This window comes from Jatropha curcas, chromosome 10, assembly GCF_041381405.1.
Source record: "Jatropha curcas cultivar XTBG-Jc1 chromosome 10, XTBG_Jcur_1.0, whole genome shotgun sequence".
Lineage (NCBI taxonomy): Eukaryota > Viridiplantae > Streptophyta > Magnoliopsida > Malpighiales > Euphorbiaceae > Jatropha > Jatropha curcas.
In genome coordinates, this window is record NC_143160.1 from 15,724,332 (window position 1) to 15,738,700 (window position 14,369).

Here is a 14,369-nt window from a genome sequence, read left to right on the forward strand (position 1 = left end):
ATTGAAAAAAGAAAATAAAAGAGACAGAATAATAAGAATAATAGTTCTTAGGCATATATTCTTTATGTCATGTATCCCTATTACCTTTTCCCATATAGGGGTGGCCACGGTTTTGGACCATCGGTTATGGTTCCAAGACATCTGAAATCGGAATCAAGCCAAAAACTGACGATTCCAGTTGTGGTTTGATACCGAACTATTACAGTTTCGATTCCGATTCCTTAACAGTTTGATATCAACAGTTTCAGTCGGTTCTCTGATTGAATTTACGTCGAATCGCATAATTATAAAATCAAAAATTAAGAAAAATTTTTTTGTTGAAAATTTAAAATTTAAATATTTATGAAATAATTTTAAAAAAAAAACTTTAAGAAAAAATTAATGAAAAGACTTAATTTATTTTTAGAAAAAAAGGCTTGAACCTTTTTTTTTTAGAAAAAGGGCTTGAACTTAATTTTTTTTGGAAAAAGGCTTGAATTTAATTTATTTTTTTAAATGAAGAGGGTACTTATAGTAAATCCAAAAAATCAACTTTTCACAAACACCCTTAAAATTAGTCATTATATAATTGTTAGAAGGGTTAATTTGGAGATTTCATTAAAATATTTGAAAAAATAAAAAAATAGTTGTTGAAACTGGGTGGAATTGTCGATTCCAGCCAGTTCCGGCCGATTTTTGGAACTGCTGATTCATGGTTCCTCAAAGGTTAGAATCGGAACCGAACTGCAGACCTTCGGTTCTGATTCCGGTTTCTACCGGTGTTTTTGGTTCTAAAAACTGTGAAATGGCCACCCCCAGTCCCATGCAAAGTATAGCGGTATGCAAGCAAATCTAAATGTTATACACTGATGATGAATAAGCATCAAGAACGGCAGCATCACGAAAGCTGGATTTGCCAGGAGAGAGAAGGCGTTAGAATGATGGAGAAGCTCATCTCCAAATCCAAAAGATCATCTCCAACGTCTTTTAAATAGAACAATTCTTTAGATCATCCAAGTTTGATAGCACAAAAAATCAACTTTCCAATTTCATAACGACAGATAGAAAAGAAAAGCCATGTGCTTACCCCAAAATTACCTCTCTTTATGGGCCTTTGCAGCTAAAACCTTGAGCTTGGAGGATTCTTGGATGGCAACTTTCTTCCTCTCCTCCATTCATCTTTGGAGAGACTCACCCAGCGGACCATTGGCAACAGCTTTCATTGCAGTGAAAGGAATCGCCAAGAAAACTAGAACTCCAGCAAGCTTCAAACAACAATATTGAAGTACATAGTTCTAATTAATTCAATACTGAATCCAAAATTCACAGACTAAAAATGAAATAATTGAAAATAGGAGAACAGACGTAGTGATGCACAGAGTACCTCTTGGCACGAAGAACTGGTGAAGGAGGAGGAGTAGCCATAAATTCAAATTCTTAAGTGAAAATTCAGAATACAGATCCCTAAAATCTTCAAGAATTCCTTCAAGAACAGAGTTAAATCCAATTGCAAAGGACACAAATCTGTTAGAGCTTAACAAATGAAGTTTCCTAGTCCATTCAATCAATTCTTAGTCTCATCAATATCCAAAACTAAACTAAAATTTGAATCACAAATCGGAGCTTGAATATAAAAATCCCAAATCTTTTCAAAATCTTTTAAACCACTTCCTAGCAAAGAAAAAGGCCTAAGAATGCCATGAAATGCCAAATTTCCTTCGAGAAACAAATCAGGATGAGAAACCAACACATGATTAATCTCTAATAATCTCTATTTTACATCAACCATCGTTAAAGCAACATTCTTTCTAAATAAGCGTACGGAAACAACTACCCTTAGGTTTCTTTAAAAGATCATTTGTTAAAAATAATAAAGGAGAGGTATGGTAGCGAAGGAGATGTATCAGGAACCATGGAGGAAAAGAAGCATTAATAAGAGCAGAGTCTTTAATGGCGAAAATTGTTGAATTTGGAGATGAAAGAAAGATTTTAGGAGAAATTAATAGAAGAGTAGCCATTAAATTGAAACCTGATTTTCTTAAAGCTACTGATGCGTTAAGAATTAGTTGGCATTGGTGTTATTCTGCTTCTTGGAGAATGCATTACATGACCCATCTTTTTCCATTCTTAGCAGTAGCACGATCACAGCAGGGAATTACTTGTGAATTACTTTTGGAGCAGGTGGAAATTAGATTATAAACAATAACATATTAATTCAAAAAAAAAAAAATCTAGCTAGATTTTAGAGCTCTAGTTGGATTAGGTGATTAGATTATAAGTTTCAAAAGTTATCAATTATCAAGAATTATATACTAAATATTAAATTGAAAAATTAAATTAGCCAATCAAAATACAGAAAAATAAAAAAAAACTTTAAATTTTCTAAAAAATGAAAAATAAAATGCTGAACAAAGAGAAGACCTTAAGCCTTCTCTTTGTTTTAGCTTTCGTATATATAGATGAGGTACCTCCTCAATCCAACGGATATCGTCTATAGAATCAAAAGCTATACTAGATATGAGCTACCTTATTCTTAACCCTACTAATATGAGCACACTTAAAAAAAAAAAAAATTAGTAGCTAACAAATCTATTTTTAAAAAGCCTAGTTCCATAATGCAAAGTAGGGGACTTTTGATAATTAATATATTGAACCAAAAGTAGTGAATCCATCTCCAGCATTACTGAGGAGAAATCCATAAAAGAGCTTGGTTCGAAACCCAACTTAGCCTCCATAAAAGAGACACGAGGAAAATACTTTGCTTTTAGCGTTCGACATAACAAAGAATCAAGATCTTCAATAACCTCCAACATTGTTTCGCTAGGAGAGTATATTAAAATTTGTTATATCTTGAAAGCGACGCTCTCTTTACATTTAGAAACACTCAATTATCCAATGAGCACCAATGGATTTTTCTCTTCTCCTGCCTTTGTCCTTACCCAAATTTCGCCATTAAACTTTCATCTTTCGATTAATCTCCATGGGGAAAAGGAAGCAGCTCATGGTATTATTAAGTAGATATGACCAGTTCATTGAACCGCTGGTTTCAGTTCACGGAACTGACGGTTCAAAATTTTTAAAATGTTGAACTTGAACCGGCCCTTGAACCACCGGTTCCGGTGCGGTTCCGATCATGGTTTCCAGCGATATATGTTTTTTTTTTTAAAAAAATCGATTCTAACATTACATCTTTCTTTTGAAAATATTAATATGAGTTTAAAAAATATTGGTAAATTTTATTTTAAATAAATTTTAGAGTGTTCATACTCATATAAGAATAAAATTAATTAATTTTACGAACAAATCAAATAAGTTATCACTTTATTTTGTTTAAATGTTATTAATTAAATAAATTATAAGAAAATTTTGAAAAATGCTTCAAAAGAATGTAATTTTAAACTTAGTAAACAATTTAAAAGGGTAAAAAAAAAGTTAAAAACATTATAAGTTTGGACTAAATATTTCTCTCTTTTTTTACCATTTTACTTTTTAGATTTTTAACTTTTAAAGTAAAGTGTCTTTCATAAAAAAAAAAAAAAACTAAGTAAAGTATATCATGTAGTAAAATATTATTGAGACTTTTAGAGATGTATAAAATAGGATAAGTGATTATTATTTTGAAAATAAAAATAGAAAATTTTCGGTTCGAATCGAACTGTAATCACTGGTTAACCGACGATTCAACGCCGGTTTAGATTCAGATTTTAACATTCATATGAACTTTAATCTGTCCTTGAACTGCCAGTTCTGGTTCAAAACTTTGAACCGACGGTTCCGGTCCGATTTCGATTCATCTACACTATGATTCTGTTCCGGTTCAAAATGAACCGATGGCCATGCCTATTGTTAAGGATTGCCTGAGTTTTAAAAGAACTTCTCTTTCCAACCCTTTTAACGTCTTTTCAATTTGATCACAAATGGTATGAAAAATTTGTTTTTTACTCCTCCCTATCACAATCGGGGGTCCTAGACATTTGGAATGCTGCCTAATTATTTTCACTCTCAACTCCTGAATAACGGGTGAGGTACTCCTACTAAATGATATCTCAGATTTCTATAGATTGATTTATTGTCTTGAAACCCTCTCATAGTCTATAATAATAGTTGCCACAATGTTCGCTTCACCAGCTTTTTCTCTTGCAAAAATTACATTGTCGTCTACAAAAAATAAATGAGTGATAGAAGGTGTCTGATGACAGATATGAATTCCATTAAGCTTCCTATCTTGCTCTACTTTAGAAATTAGACATGAAAACACTTCATCATAAATAACAAAGAGATAAGGAGAAAGAGAATCTCCTTGATGGAGTCATCCTTGAGGAAAGAATTTTCCCATCGGCTCTTCGTTAGTAAGCAAAGAATATGAAGCAGTTGTAACACAATTCATTATCATATCAATCCACTTCATATTCAAGTAAATTTTAAGTACAACATTTTTAAGAAAAAAAGACACTCAACTCGATCATAAGCTTTGGTCATATTTAATTTTAAAGCAAAAAAAAAAAAAAAAACAAAAAGAAAAACCCTCCATCTTTGATCTTATTTTTCATAAAGTGAAATATTTCAAAAGCTATAAGGGCATTGTCCCTTATCAAGCAGCCAAGCATGAAAGCTGACAGGGACTTACTAATTAGAGCAAGGAGAATCAATTTTGACTTATTAGCAAGAGTTTGGAAACAAGTTTATACATAACATTATATCAACTGGTGGACCTATAATCCTTCATAAATTTAGGATTCTTGATTTTGGGGATAAAAGCAATATGCGTATGATTTGAAGAAGACATGGAATCAAAATTATTTAAAATTGACAATACTCTATTTTGTTATTCTTTGACAATAAGGGAATTTCTTTGTTGGACGCAGTTATTTGTGTGATGTGGTCACCAAATCAATCCATGTGAACAACCAAGTTACGCATAATTGGGGTCGATTAAGACACATTTATCTGTCTGACATGACACATCAGTGTGGATCACTTTATTAAATTTTTTGAAAAAGTTTAAGCACTTGATTAAATTTTTAAAAAGTTTGAGCACTATTTTAGCTTGTTCTTGTACACAACTCCTATTTTATAATCAAAATCATAAAAAAGTACTGAAATCACAAATTTTATGAAATCAATGAACTGGTTTCTAGGGTTTTGAACTCAATGACACTAAATGGATATCCTGAGTTGTGAAATTTTGATTTTGATTTTTTGATTTTTTTTAAAATTTTTTTGACAATTAGTCATTTAGACTAAAAACTATTAACTGTTCTGTATTTCATTAAAGCTTCCTAATTCCTTCCAAAAGAAATGGAATCTACAAATGAATTCTAAACTTAAAAAGAATACAACTATCAAAACTAATGAAGTTCAAAGTATAAATCAGTGAAATTACATATTCAAAGTGAATTCTATGATTAATCCAAACATGAAATATTTTTTAACAACTGAATATTTTCAATAAAGTTATTTGCAAATGAAATAAATTTATATATAAGTAAACCATATTAACCATAAGAGCCAAAAAATTTATACATAGAATATTTGTCCTACATTCAATAGACTCTCATGAGGAACATTAAAAATGACACTATTCTCTCTACATATCTTCCTAAGAAATGCATAAATGTAATCAACAGCTATTTTCTTGTAGAACCTTGAGTCTCTTCTTGCCCTCACCACTGTATTCCCTAGTATATGCACCACTCCAGCATCCCTGCAGTTATTCAAAAATTCTAACTCACCAATCTCCATTTGATTGCTTGTTTGACCAGATGAGGTTGTCAGCAAATTTCCCTGTACAGGCATGATCGAGTCGACAGATGAAATTATGGAATCTACCGCAGAACAAGAAGTATTTCCATTATTACTATATTGCACAGTTTGCTGACCGTATAAACTATACTCGTCGGAGTCCGAACAACCTTCCATCATAGACTCGAGCCGAACAAACAAGAAGAGATTATCAAAGAGTTTTTTCTCAAAGTCCTCGTCTTTCTTGTGTAGGTCTTTGTAGCCATACCTTGCAACGCAACGAAACATGTGGAAATTCTTTGGTCCGATCCGCTTGACCAGGAATCTCTCTTCTTCAGGAACTGTGTAGACAGGAAGATATTTCACACAGACAAAAACCACAACTGAATGGATAGCAGGTAGATTCGTGATGAAATGAGAAAAGATGTGAGGAACTCCACTTGCTAACTCCGTGTACACAAGTCCAATTCCAGGAACTCGCACCAACCCTAAACTGGGGCCAAGACCCATAATCCATGCCATCGAAACCTTACTATGCATCTCAAACTCATACCGTTTCACTGTACCATAATGCCAAACGTACATGATTATAAGAAAGGCTGCAGCAATTACAAGGGGAACCCAGCCACCTTGATCAACCTTGAAGAGTACAGCAGAAAAGTAAGTGCATTCCACAACCAGTGATAAGCCTGTGAAAAGCAGGACAATAATCCAATGGCAGCGCCACACTAGTATCATGATTAGAGACATGAGCAATGTGGTCACCAGCATGACAACCACCACAGCTGTACCTGTTGATGTACAAAATTTCTTTTTAATTTAGTGCAATCTATCGTAAACTTAAACACTCTGGAAAATAAATTGAGAGAGGAAAAAAACTAATGGTAAAGAAAATGTAGGAAAAGGAAGTTTTAAAAGGCAAACTTACTTATTTTCTCCCTTTTTTCTGGACAAAGTATAAGGAAGAAGGGATATAAAATTTTCTTTTTACGGTTTCTAATATTGAACAGGTACAGACCTAATGGGATAAAAATGTAGTAATTCACACATCTTCAATGGAGGGTAGGTGATAGGAGGCAGTAGGCTAACTTTCTCCTTAACTCTTAAACTCTGATATAACTGGGATTAATCTTAATAGTTTTGTCCAAATTGCATAAGATTTTGTCAGCCAAGCGAGCAAGTAATTAGACTGTTAGGGACCCTTTCATTTCATTGGGTCATTATGGCTTAAGTAGTGGTTCCTTTTTAGCTTTTATGTTCACATGTATAAAAGTCTGTCCTTTGAATTCTATACAAGTTCTGTTGTAATCTTCCTCACTCATGCGAAATGTTAGCACAATAAGAAAAGATGGAAAACAAATTTTTACACCGTCCAAAAGAAGATAAGCATACCATAGGCATTTCCAATTTGGCTTTGGTTCTTGAACCCAGCAGTTACACAAATGCAAAGAATCATAAGGATCCAATTTATATCAGGAACATATATCTGACCAAGGAACTTCTTTGATGTATGTACAACTTTGACTCTTGGGAAACAACCATGCGCAAGAGCCTGCTTTATTATTGAAAATGTTGCAGATATTGTAGCCTGACTAGCAACTATAGCAGCTGCAGTTGCGACAATAAACATTGGCCAATATATGCCATCTGCAGCAAGAAAATATAAGGGCAATAAATGAGCATCTAAAATCAAACACTTAAAACTGAAAATAAGCTGCAGAACACACATTTTTTTTACCATTGCAAAGAGTTGGATATGTTATAACATAACATGAAATATTCAACATGCTTAAATTATACTCAAACTAACTACTCTTATGCATCACAGGCTTGGGGATCTGCCTTCCCAAAATAAAGTGAAAAGCCCTATCAGTCCAGACCTAATTCATCCTGAAAATAGCAGACTGGGTACCTCAACCCAACCTGCACTGAAAAATTGTTCAACACAAATTAGCGGCATCATACCCCACCGCCACCACCCTTCCAAAGGGCTGCTACTGAATACCTCTATAAGTTGGCATCTGACTAATAACATTTGATGCAACCATCCACTGGGTTCATAACTGTTATTTATATAGTGGAAAATTCAAGGCTAGACAACATGTACAGTCCCAAACCCATTTGTGCATATGCTTTGGGATCATTGCGCATCTTCATACTCTTATTTTAACATTTGATTTTAGTTATTCAATGCTAGTTGTATAGCTCAAACAAGTCCATCAAAAACAAGATATTTAGAGTGCTTTCTTACGTATTGTTTGTATTGTTATTGATTCTGTAACGGCAGTCACCATCACTATGCTATACCAGACTGCTGTTTTGAGAATACAAATTTGGTTTTAATTTAGTGGTTTACCACGGTTTGATAAAACCAATATTAATACAATTCTTAAGAAGATCATAACCATGATGAGCACTCTCTAATAGGCTAAGACTAAGAGCTTCATATTTAGAAGATATTAATCAATTCCCAGAATAGCACACGAAACTTTTTGAGAAGTAACAAATATAGGAACCAGGTTCTATAAGAAGCAAGTCCAGAAATGCAATCATAAACGTCAGCAAATTAGAAAAATGAAATAAGACTAAATAACATTCTAAACCACCTTTCTTTACTTTTGCTGCAATTTTTTTATGCTGAAATCGTTAAGTGGATATTTGTTTGAAAGTAAGATGAGTACTTTCCTTTTTTGGTACCATTCTAAAAATTTGAAGAAACCATATGCGAGCCGACAATGATGAAACTATTAACAACCCTTTCATAGCATAAGTTTTGAACAATTGAGAATCTCATAAAATTACATACCATACATAGCATAACAAATCTGTGAATTTCTTGATGTCCAATTAGGCCATATATACAACATTAAAAAGTACATCAAATCAAATTGTGAGACTGGCTAAATTCTGTTTTCCTTTTCAAGATTAACTAGACGGATTTTAATTGACACTGTTCAGATACAAGCAGATCTACCCTTGTATGACCATAATATCTCTCAGTTAGAAAAGGTTTTTGTAAAACAAGAACATACCATTTACCCTTTGCTTTTGGTATATTGGAAGCTTTTAAAAATTGAAAAAAGGAGGGCATCAAGATTGGAACTCTTAACCTCATGCATTGTGAAGCAAGTACTCAACCACTAGATTACTAGTTTAATGGCAAACCACCATTTACTTTGCATCTCTTACGCACTAAATCTCAAGGGTTTTGAAGGTTAAGTTTGCTAACATGGCAATCCTGATTGTGCTCCTTTACCCTTAATTTACCTTCCTGCAGTTCAGTGTTCAAGTTACTTACTCTTCCTTCCTCCTCCACTCACCTTCTCACACGCAGAAAGGATTTTTGGGTGCATATAATTGCCCCAGACAGTACCCTAGAAGAAGTTTCAAACTTGAAGAAAAATAAAGGAACAACATTGGGAAATTATTCTCAACAGGTTTCATTCAACTAAAATAAACACTTCAGTTAGGGTGCACCAATAAAATATGCTTGGCATAAATCACTAAACTGTAAAATGTGGCTTTTAGAAAGGATCTACATGGTTGCTTAATGTTGATAAGAAAATGTCATTTTTCTATTTTCAAATGTTATTCTACGGTTGTTTCTGTCACTAGAACATTAATCAGCTTTATTTGTATGAGATACATTGCATCAACCTGAAATAAATCAAATCAAACCTGGTATAGAACGATAAAATGCTTCAGCCACATGATCTCTGTTTTGCATAAGATAAGCGGCCTGTCCAGAATATGCCAAAAGAAGACATGGAAATACAATGACTGTAAAAGCAATCTGTACAGCTGAAACTGGAAAATGGGATAAATCAGCAAAAAGAGCTTCTGTACCTGTAATTATTAATAAATAGAAATCAGAATACTGCCATAACCTTGGGTATAAAACAAGGGAAGAAAAGTAGTCATGGATCAAGAGATACAAATGAGTTTGAGACAACTAGACCATGAACAAATACCTGTTATACTAAGCATAACACCTCCAAGGGAGGTCCAACGGTCTTTACCTCCCCTTCTTAAATACCGATAAATATATACAGGTGAAAAAGCTTTCAGAACACTGGTGTCATGCTTCCAGATGTTGAATATGCCAATACCCCCAATTAAGAGAAACCAAAGCAGCACAATTGGAGCAAAAAGCCACCCAACTTTATCCGTTCCATAATGTTGCATGCAAAATAAACCTACTAATATTACAACAGCAACAACTATGACTACATCTGCACCAAAGAAAGCAGAAAAATTATTAAGGATTAAGTTGGAGAATGTGAAAAAACAGATTAATTCATTTCAGGAGAAGAAAAGTACCACTGCTGATATTGGGGTGATCTACCTTAATCCCACCAGCAGCTGAAAGGACTGAAAGAAATAGATCGGTCAAACAAGTATACAGGAATTAAAAATATTTGCCACATCAGCAATAAAAGATAGTAAAAGCTCATACATCATAGAAAGGATTTTCATATGAGACCAAATAATGGAAGCAAATGAAAGTCCTAAAATGGATTCTTTTTGTTACTTGTTTCACTCACTGTGTTGAATGAAAAAAAAGATTAATTCTAAGTTATTCTTCAGCCATTATTCCCAAACAATCTTCAAACATCAAAAACATTTCAATGGCCAAGTACATATGAATATCACTTAATTATAATGCTGTGGCCCGTGATATAATTCCTTTTCCATGTACCACATGAAAGCTGTTAAATTAGCTTTTCATATTTCAAAAAGTTTTCCTGTTGTTAAATATAACTTTATTCAGTAGGCCATTCTCCAACAAGAGAGCAATTAAGCATAAAAGCAGAAAGGTGAAATATCAAACACTAGTGAGAAATACACCTAGGGTAATAAGAAATTATATCTAAGTGATGTTTCTACAAACAGCATTACATACTTTAAGGCACTTTAGTTCCATCTTAGAACATGTGCAAAATTTGAAAATAAAGGATCAATAACTTTTTCCCAATATATAAACACCATATATCTTGTCAATTTCGGCAAGACTATAAACCATAACTTCATCTTGGTGTTGTACATGAATGAATATTTCACCCAAATATATACACATGTGAAAGCATCATTTGTAGATGACACACAAAAATGGCTCTAAGAGTTTGCATGGAGGTACCAGATATAGCTGGAGTGAGAATCCCATCCCCAATCACCATACAAGTGCCAACAAGGACAAGAATAAGAAGTGCATTCTTTCTAGAATATTGTCTCTCCAACCATTGCTTAGTTTTGGCAGCAAATGACTTTTCGTGGAAAGTAGAACGACTATATGTTGTTAGGTCCTCATCTGTTCTGTGTTGATTTGGAATAGTTTTTACGTTTGCATGCCGACAAAGCAAAGAATAAAGAGCAAATGTACCACCTGTTCATCAAGATAGATAAACCCAGTTGCTCAACAGGAATGTGGTTGATATCATAAACTTTTAAAAATTATAATTTCTAAAATGAAAAGGTAAAATGAAGGTATTTTCCATTATGTTCTCATGTAAATAACATTACAAATAATTCAATGAAATATAACTTCAGTTTATGTATAATTTTACCAAAAAGAACCATAAAATAAAATAAGAAGAAGATTCCAGTCACATGATTTAAGTAAAAGAGCAGCAGAATTTAAAAAATAAATAAAAATATATAAAAATAAAAAAAACACGCAGAAGCCCAAGTATCCAATTTTAATTTTTTAGTTTTTCATTTCAATACTCTAAAGCTATATATTTCCAATTATTTATATATATATATATATATATACACCATTATGTTCGTTTCATCCAAAAGCAGGCAAAAGTTAACGGGTTGTGTTTTATAAGCAAGTTGTTATTTAATTAAGCATAGAAGGTGAAAAATGACATCTTTACTATAGCGGTGTTGCTTCTTTCTTTCTTTTTTTTTTTTTTTTTTTTTTTTTTTTTTTTTTTTTTTTTTTTTTTTTTTTTCATTTACGTGAATGACATAGAAAAACTTAAGAAAAAAAAAAATTTCAAGAAAATTACAGGTCTTCAGAAACAAAGAACTAATAAATGTATTTTCACCTATGTCAATCATAGCATATATGAAAAAGCAGCCCAATGGCGTCCACATATCTTCATATAGTATTGTCCATTTATCTTTGCGATTCATTATATAAGAAAGCACAGAAATAAAGTCCTGGCAAATAGTTAGCATGATATACCATGCACTCCTTATTGAATTCACTAGGTCATAAACTCAGAGAAAAGGGGTTGAGCCATGTACTCAACATTTTGGCTTACCTTGTCCATTATCATTTGCTTTGCACACAATGAATACATACTTGAGGAGCGGGATAAGAGTAAGAGAATATATAATCAATGAAAGAGCTCCAATTACATCCTCCGGATCTTTGATTCCACGAGGAAATGTATTGTAGAACACGTACAACGGAGAAGTGCCCAAATCTCCATAGACCACTCCAAGACTCTGGAATGCAAGCCGAAGAAGCAAAAGCAGCGAGAATTTCTGAAGGAATCAAAATCAAATAAAGAAAGAAAGCTAATTAGTATAATAAAAATGCCAATATTCTTTAAACACACCAATTGTATAACGATATATGCAATTACTTCATAATTATATTATAAGTGCATAACTTGCTTTTGCCTCTTACTTATGCAATACTTCAAATTTGATTCAATACATGCAGGACCAAATCCAGTAACTCAGTACTCATATACAGAGATTCCATAAATTCACGTTCTACATTCTTGCTGTTACAAATGAAATCAATCCGTTGCAATTTAAATAACTTGAAAGCCTTCAGAACTAAAAATTCAAACTGGGTATGAGGTTTGACTTCAGACCAGTCTAAACAAGAAGATAATATAGATATGCGCACAGAACAAGAGCAGCTACACTAAAAAAAGTTTATTAATTAAAGACAGAAAGTCCACAAAATGAATTATGCTAACACCTTTTCTCTGTACATATTTCTAAGCCTTCCAGCTTCTTCATCCATTGGCTGATCAAGCTTCTGATCCAAATCCCACATACTGCCTCTGTTGTCGTCACTGTGATCATTAATTTCCGTCCTTGAAGTCATTTCCATAGTAATTAGATTCTGAGTGAATTTCCAAGCTTTAACCAAAATTCTCTCTCAAAATCAAAGGCTACAAAATTTAGGTACAAATCCTAAAGAAAATCCTAAAACGGAAATGACCCGTGTCTTAAATTCTAGTATTCACTTGAAATCCATCCTTCAAAACCAAGAAAGAATTGATAAACTGTAGAAAAAGAACAGAAAACTAGGAATCAAAATCAAGATTTAATAGTAACCCGAAATTGAACAGAAAATTAAAAGCAAGAATAAGTTGAAAAAGAAAAAAACATTAAATGGGTATACAGTAAAAAGGAGAGCTGAAAGTAAGCAAATCTGAAGCTCAATTTGGCAGTTAAATTGAATGCCAAAAAGCTGGCATACCAAAAAAGAAAAACAGAGACCCAAATAAGGATAGACGACCAGCTCAACAACACCTCCTTCCTGTACAGAAAATCCAACAAAAGAAGAGACAAAGATATTTACATTGATTTCTTTTGCTATGTTTCCTAAATTCCCAGGTGGGGTCACTTCGACCTCAGCCACACAGGCTAAAAACCAGTTCTTTCTAGAAAAAAAATAGATAAGCAAATAAAAATTCTTAAGCAAAAGATTTAGAAAAGCAAATCCCAAGTCGATTTTTGAAGCAAGTCAAGAGAAAGAAAGAGAGAGACAAGCTGCAAATATAGAACCCAGAGAGAGACCTTCTCGTGCAGGTTGTAGACGGTCTAGTGCAGGTTGTAGACGGTCTTACTTTGGCTGTCAATTTAATGGAGAGAAACTGAGCTTTCAGTAAGAAGGGGGTTAACAGACAAACCTCCTACCGGTTTTGATTGAGAGATAGAGAGGAGAGAGAAGAGAACGGAGAGGTTAGTTTATTTTGTTAATTGATGTCCCTATCGATAATTCTTTTTTTTATTACACGGTCGCAAGATTTCCTTCGTTTCTTTTGCCTTTTACAGAACAAAAACTCATCTTTTCTTTTTCCTCCCCAAGTCCATTGCGGCAATTATTTTATTTTATTTTATTTTATTGTATTATTGTCAACTTTTTAATTTGAAGTTTTTATATATTTTTTTTACAAAATATGAGAAAAATAGTATGATTTTGAACTGAAATATTTCATTTCAAAAAATATCTGAACATTAAATTACTAAATCAAAAATATATAAAAAAATAAGAGTTTATTATTATAATCATTGATAGAGATTTTTTTTTATTTATTCAGGTTTTTATTCTAATATTTAGAACTCGAATGACCCATTGGATTTTATAATTTTTATTATTTAAATGCCGTTTAAAAATTTTATTAATAGAATTTTCGCCTTATTTTCTTGTCATTGTCCAATTCCTACTTATTCCTTTCTAGTCTCTATCTCAGTAAGAAATGCCTGGCTGCATTTTCCTTGACCAATTACTTAATAATAAACAAATTAATTATATTAAAATAAATATGAATTTAAAAATTAAGGTGCCAATCCTTTTTTTTTTCCCATTTTTTATTGAAACAAGTGGATACTATAACATAGCTTTTTATCGAACTTGTTAGATTTATATAATCAGTACTATAAAAAAGTAT

At 32.7% G+C, this 14,369-nt stretch overlaps 1 protein-coding gene and 1 pseudogene across 4 annotated transcripts; both read right to left on the reverse strand.

Annotated features, from left to right (window-relative positions):
- Positions 1 to 477: 477 nt before the first annotated feature.
- On the reverse strand, positions 478 to 2,057 carry LOC105641077 (fasciclin-like arabinogalactan protein 21 pseudogene; annotated as a pseudogene). Its single transcript, XR_016318477.1, has 2 exons — positions 1,364 to 2,057; positions 478 to 1,244 (listed from the first exon to the last, which is right to left on the reverse strand). The product of XR_016318477.1 is annotated as a fasciclin-like arabinogalactan protein 21 pseudogene (transcript).
- Positions 2,058 to 5,474: 3,417 nt separating this feature from the next.
- Positions 5,475 to 13,712, reverse strand: LOC105641062 (potassium transporter 11). 3 transcript variants are annotated; one of them, XM_089726539.1, is made up of 10 exons: positions 13,495 to 13,712; positions 13,175 to 13,234; positions 12,668 to 12,977; positions 11,994 to 12,219; positions 10,859 to 11,104; positions 10,042 to 10,092; positions 9,693 to 9,953; positions 9,400 to 9,567; positions 7,114 to 7,368; positions 5,475 to 6,512 (listed from the first exon to the last, which is right to left on the reverse strand). In XM_089726539.1, exons 3-10 carry the CDS (start codon positions 12,800 to 12,802, stop codon positions 5,497 to 5,499), a joined length of 2,358 nt encoding a protein of 785 aa, XP_089582665.1. In that variant the 5' UTR covers positions 12,803 to 12,977; positions 13,175 to 13,234; positions 13,495 to 13,712; the 3' UTR covers positions 5,475 to 5,496. The 3 variants fall into 3 exon arrangements, with proteins under 3 accessions (XP_089582665.1, XP_089582663.1, XP_089582664.1); XM_089726537.1 differs by lacking the exon at positions 13,175 to 13,234; XM_089726538.1 differs by lacking the exon at positions 13,495 to 13,712 and having other exon boundaries at positions 13,097 to 13,480.
- Between the last annotated feature and the right edge of the window lie 657 nt (positions 13,713 to 14,369).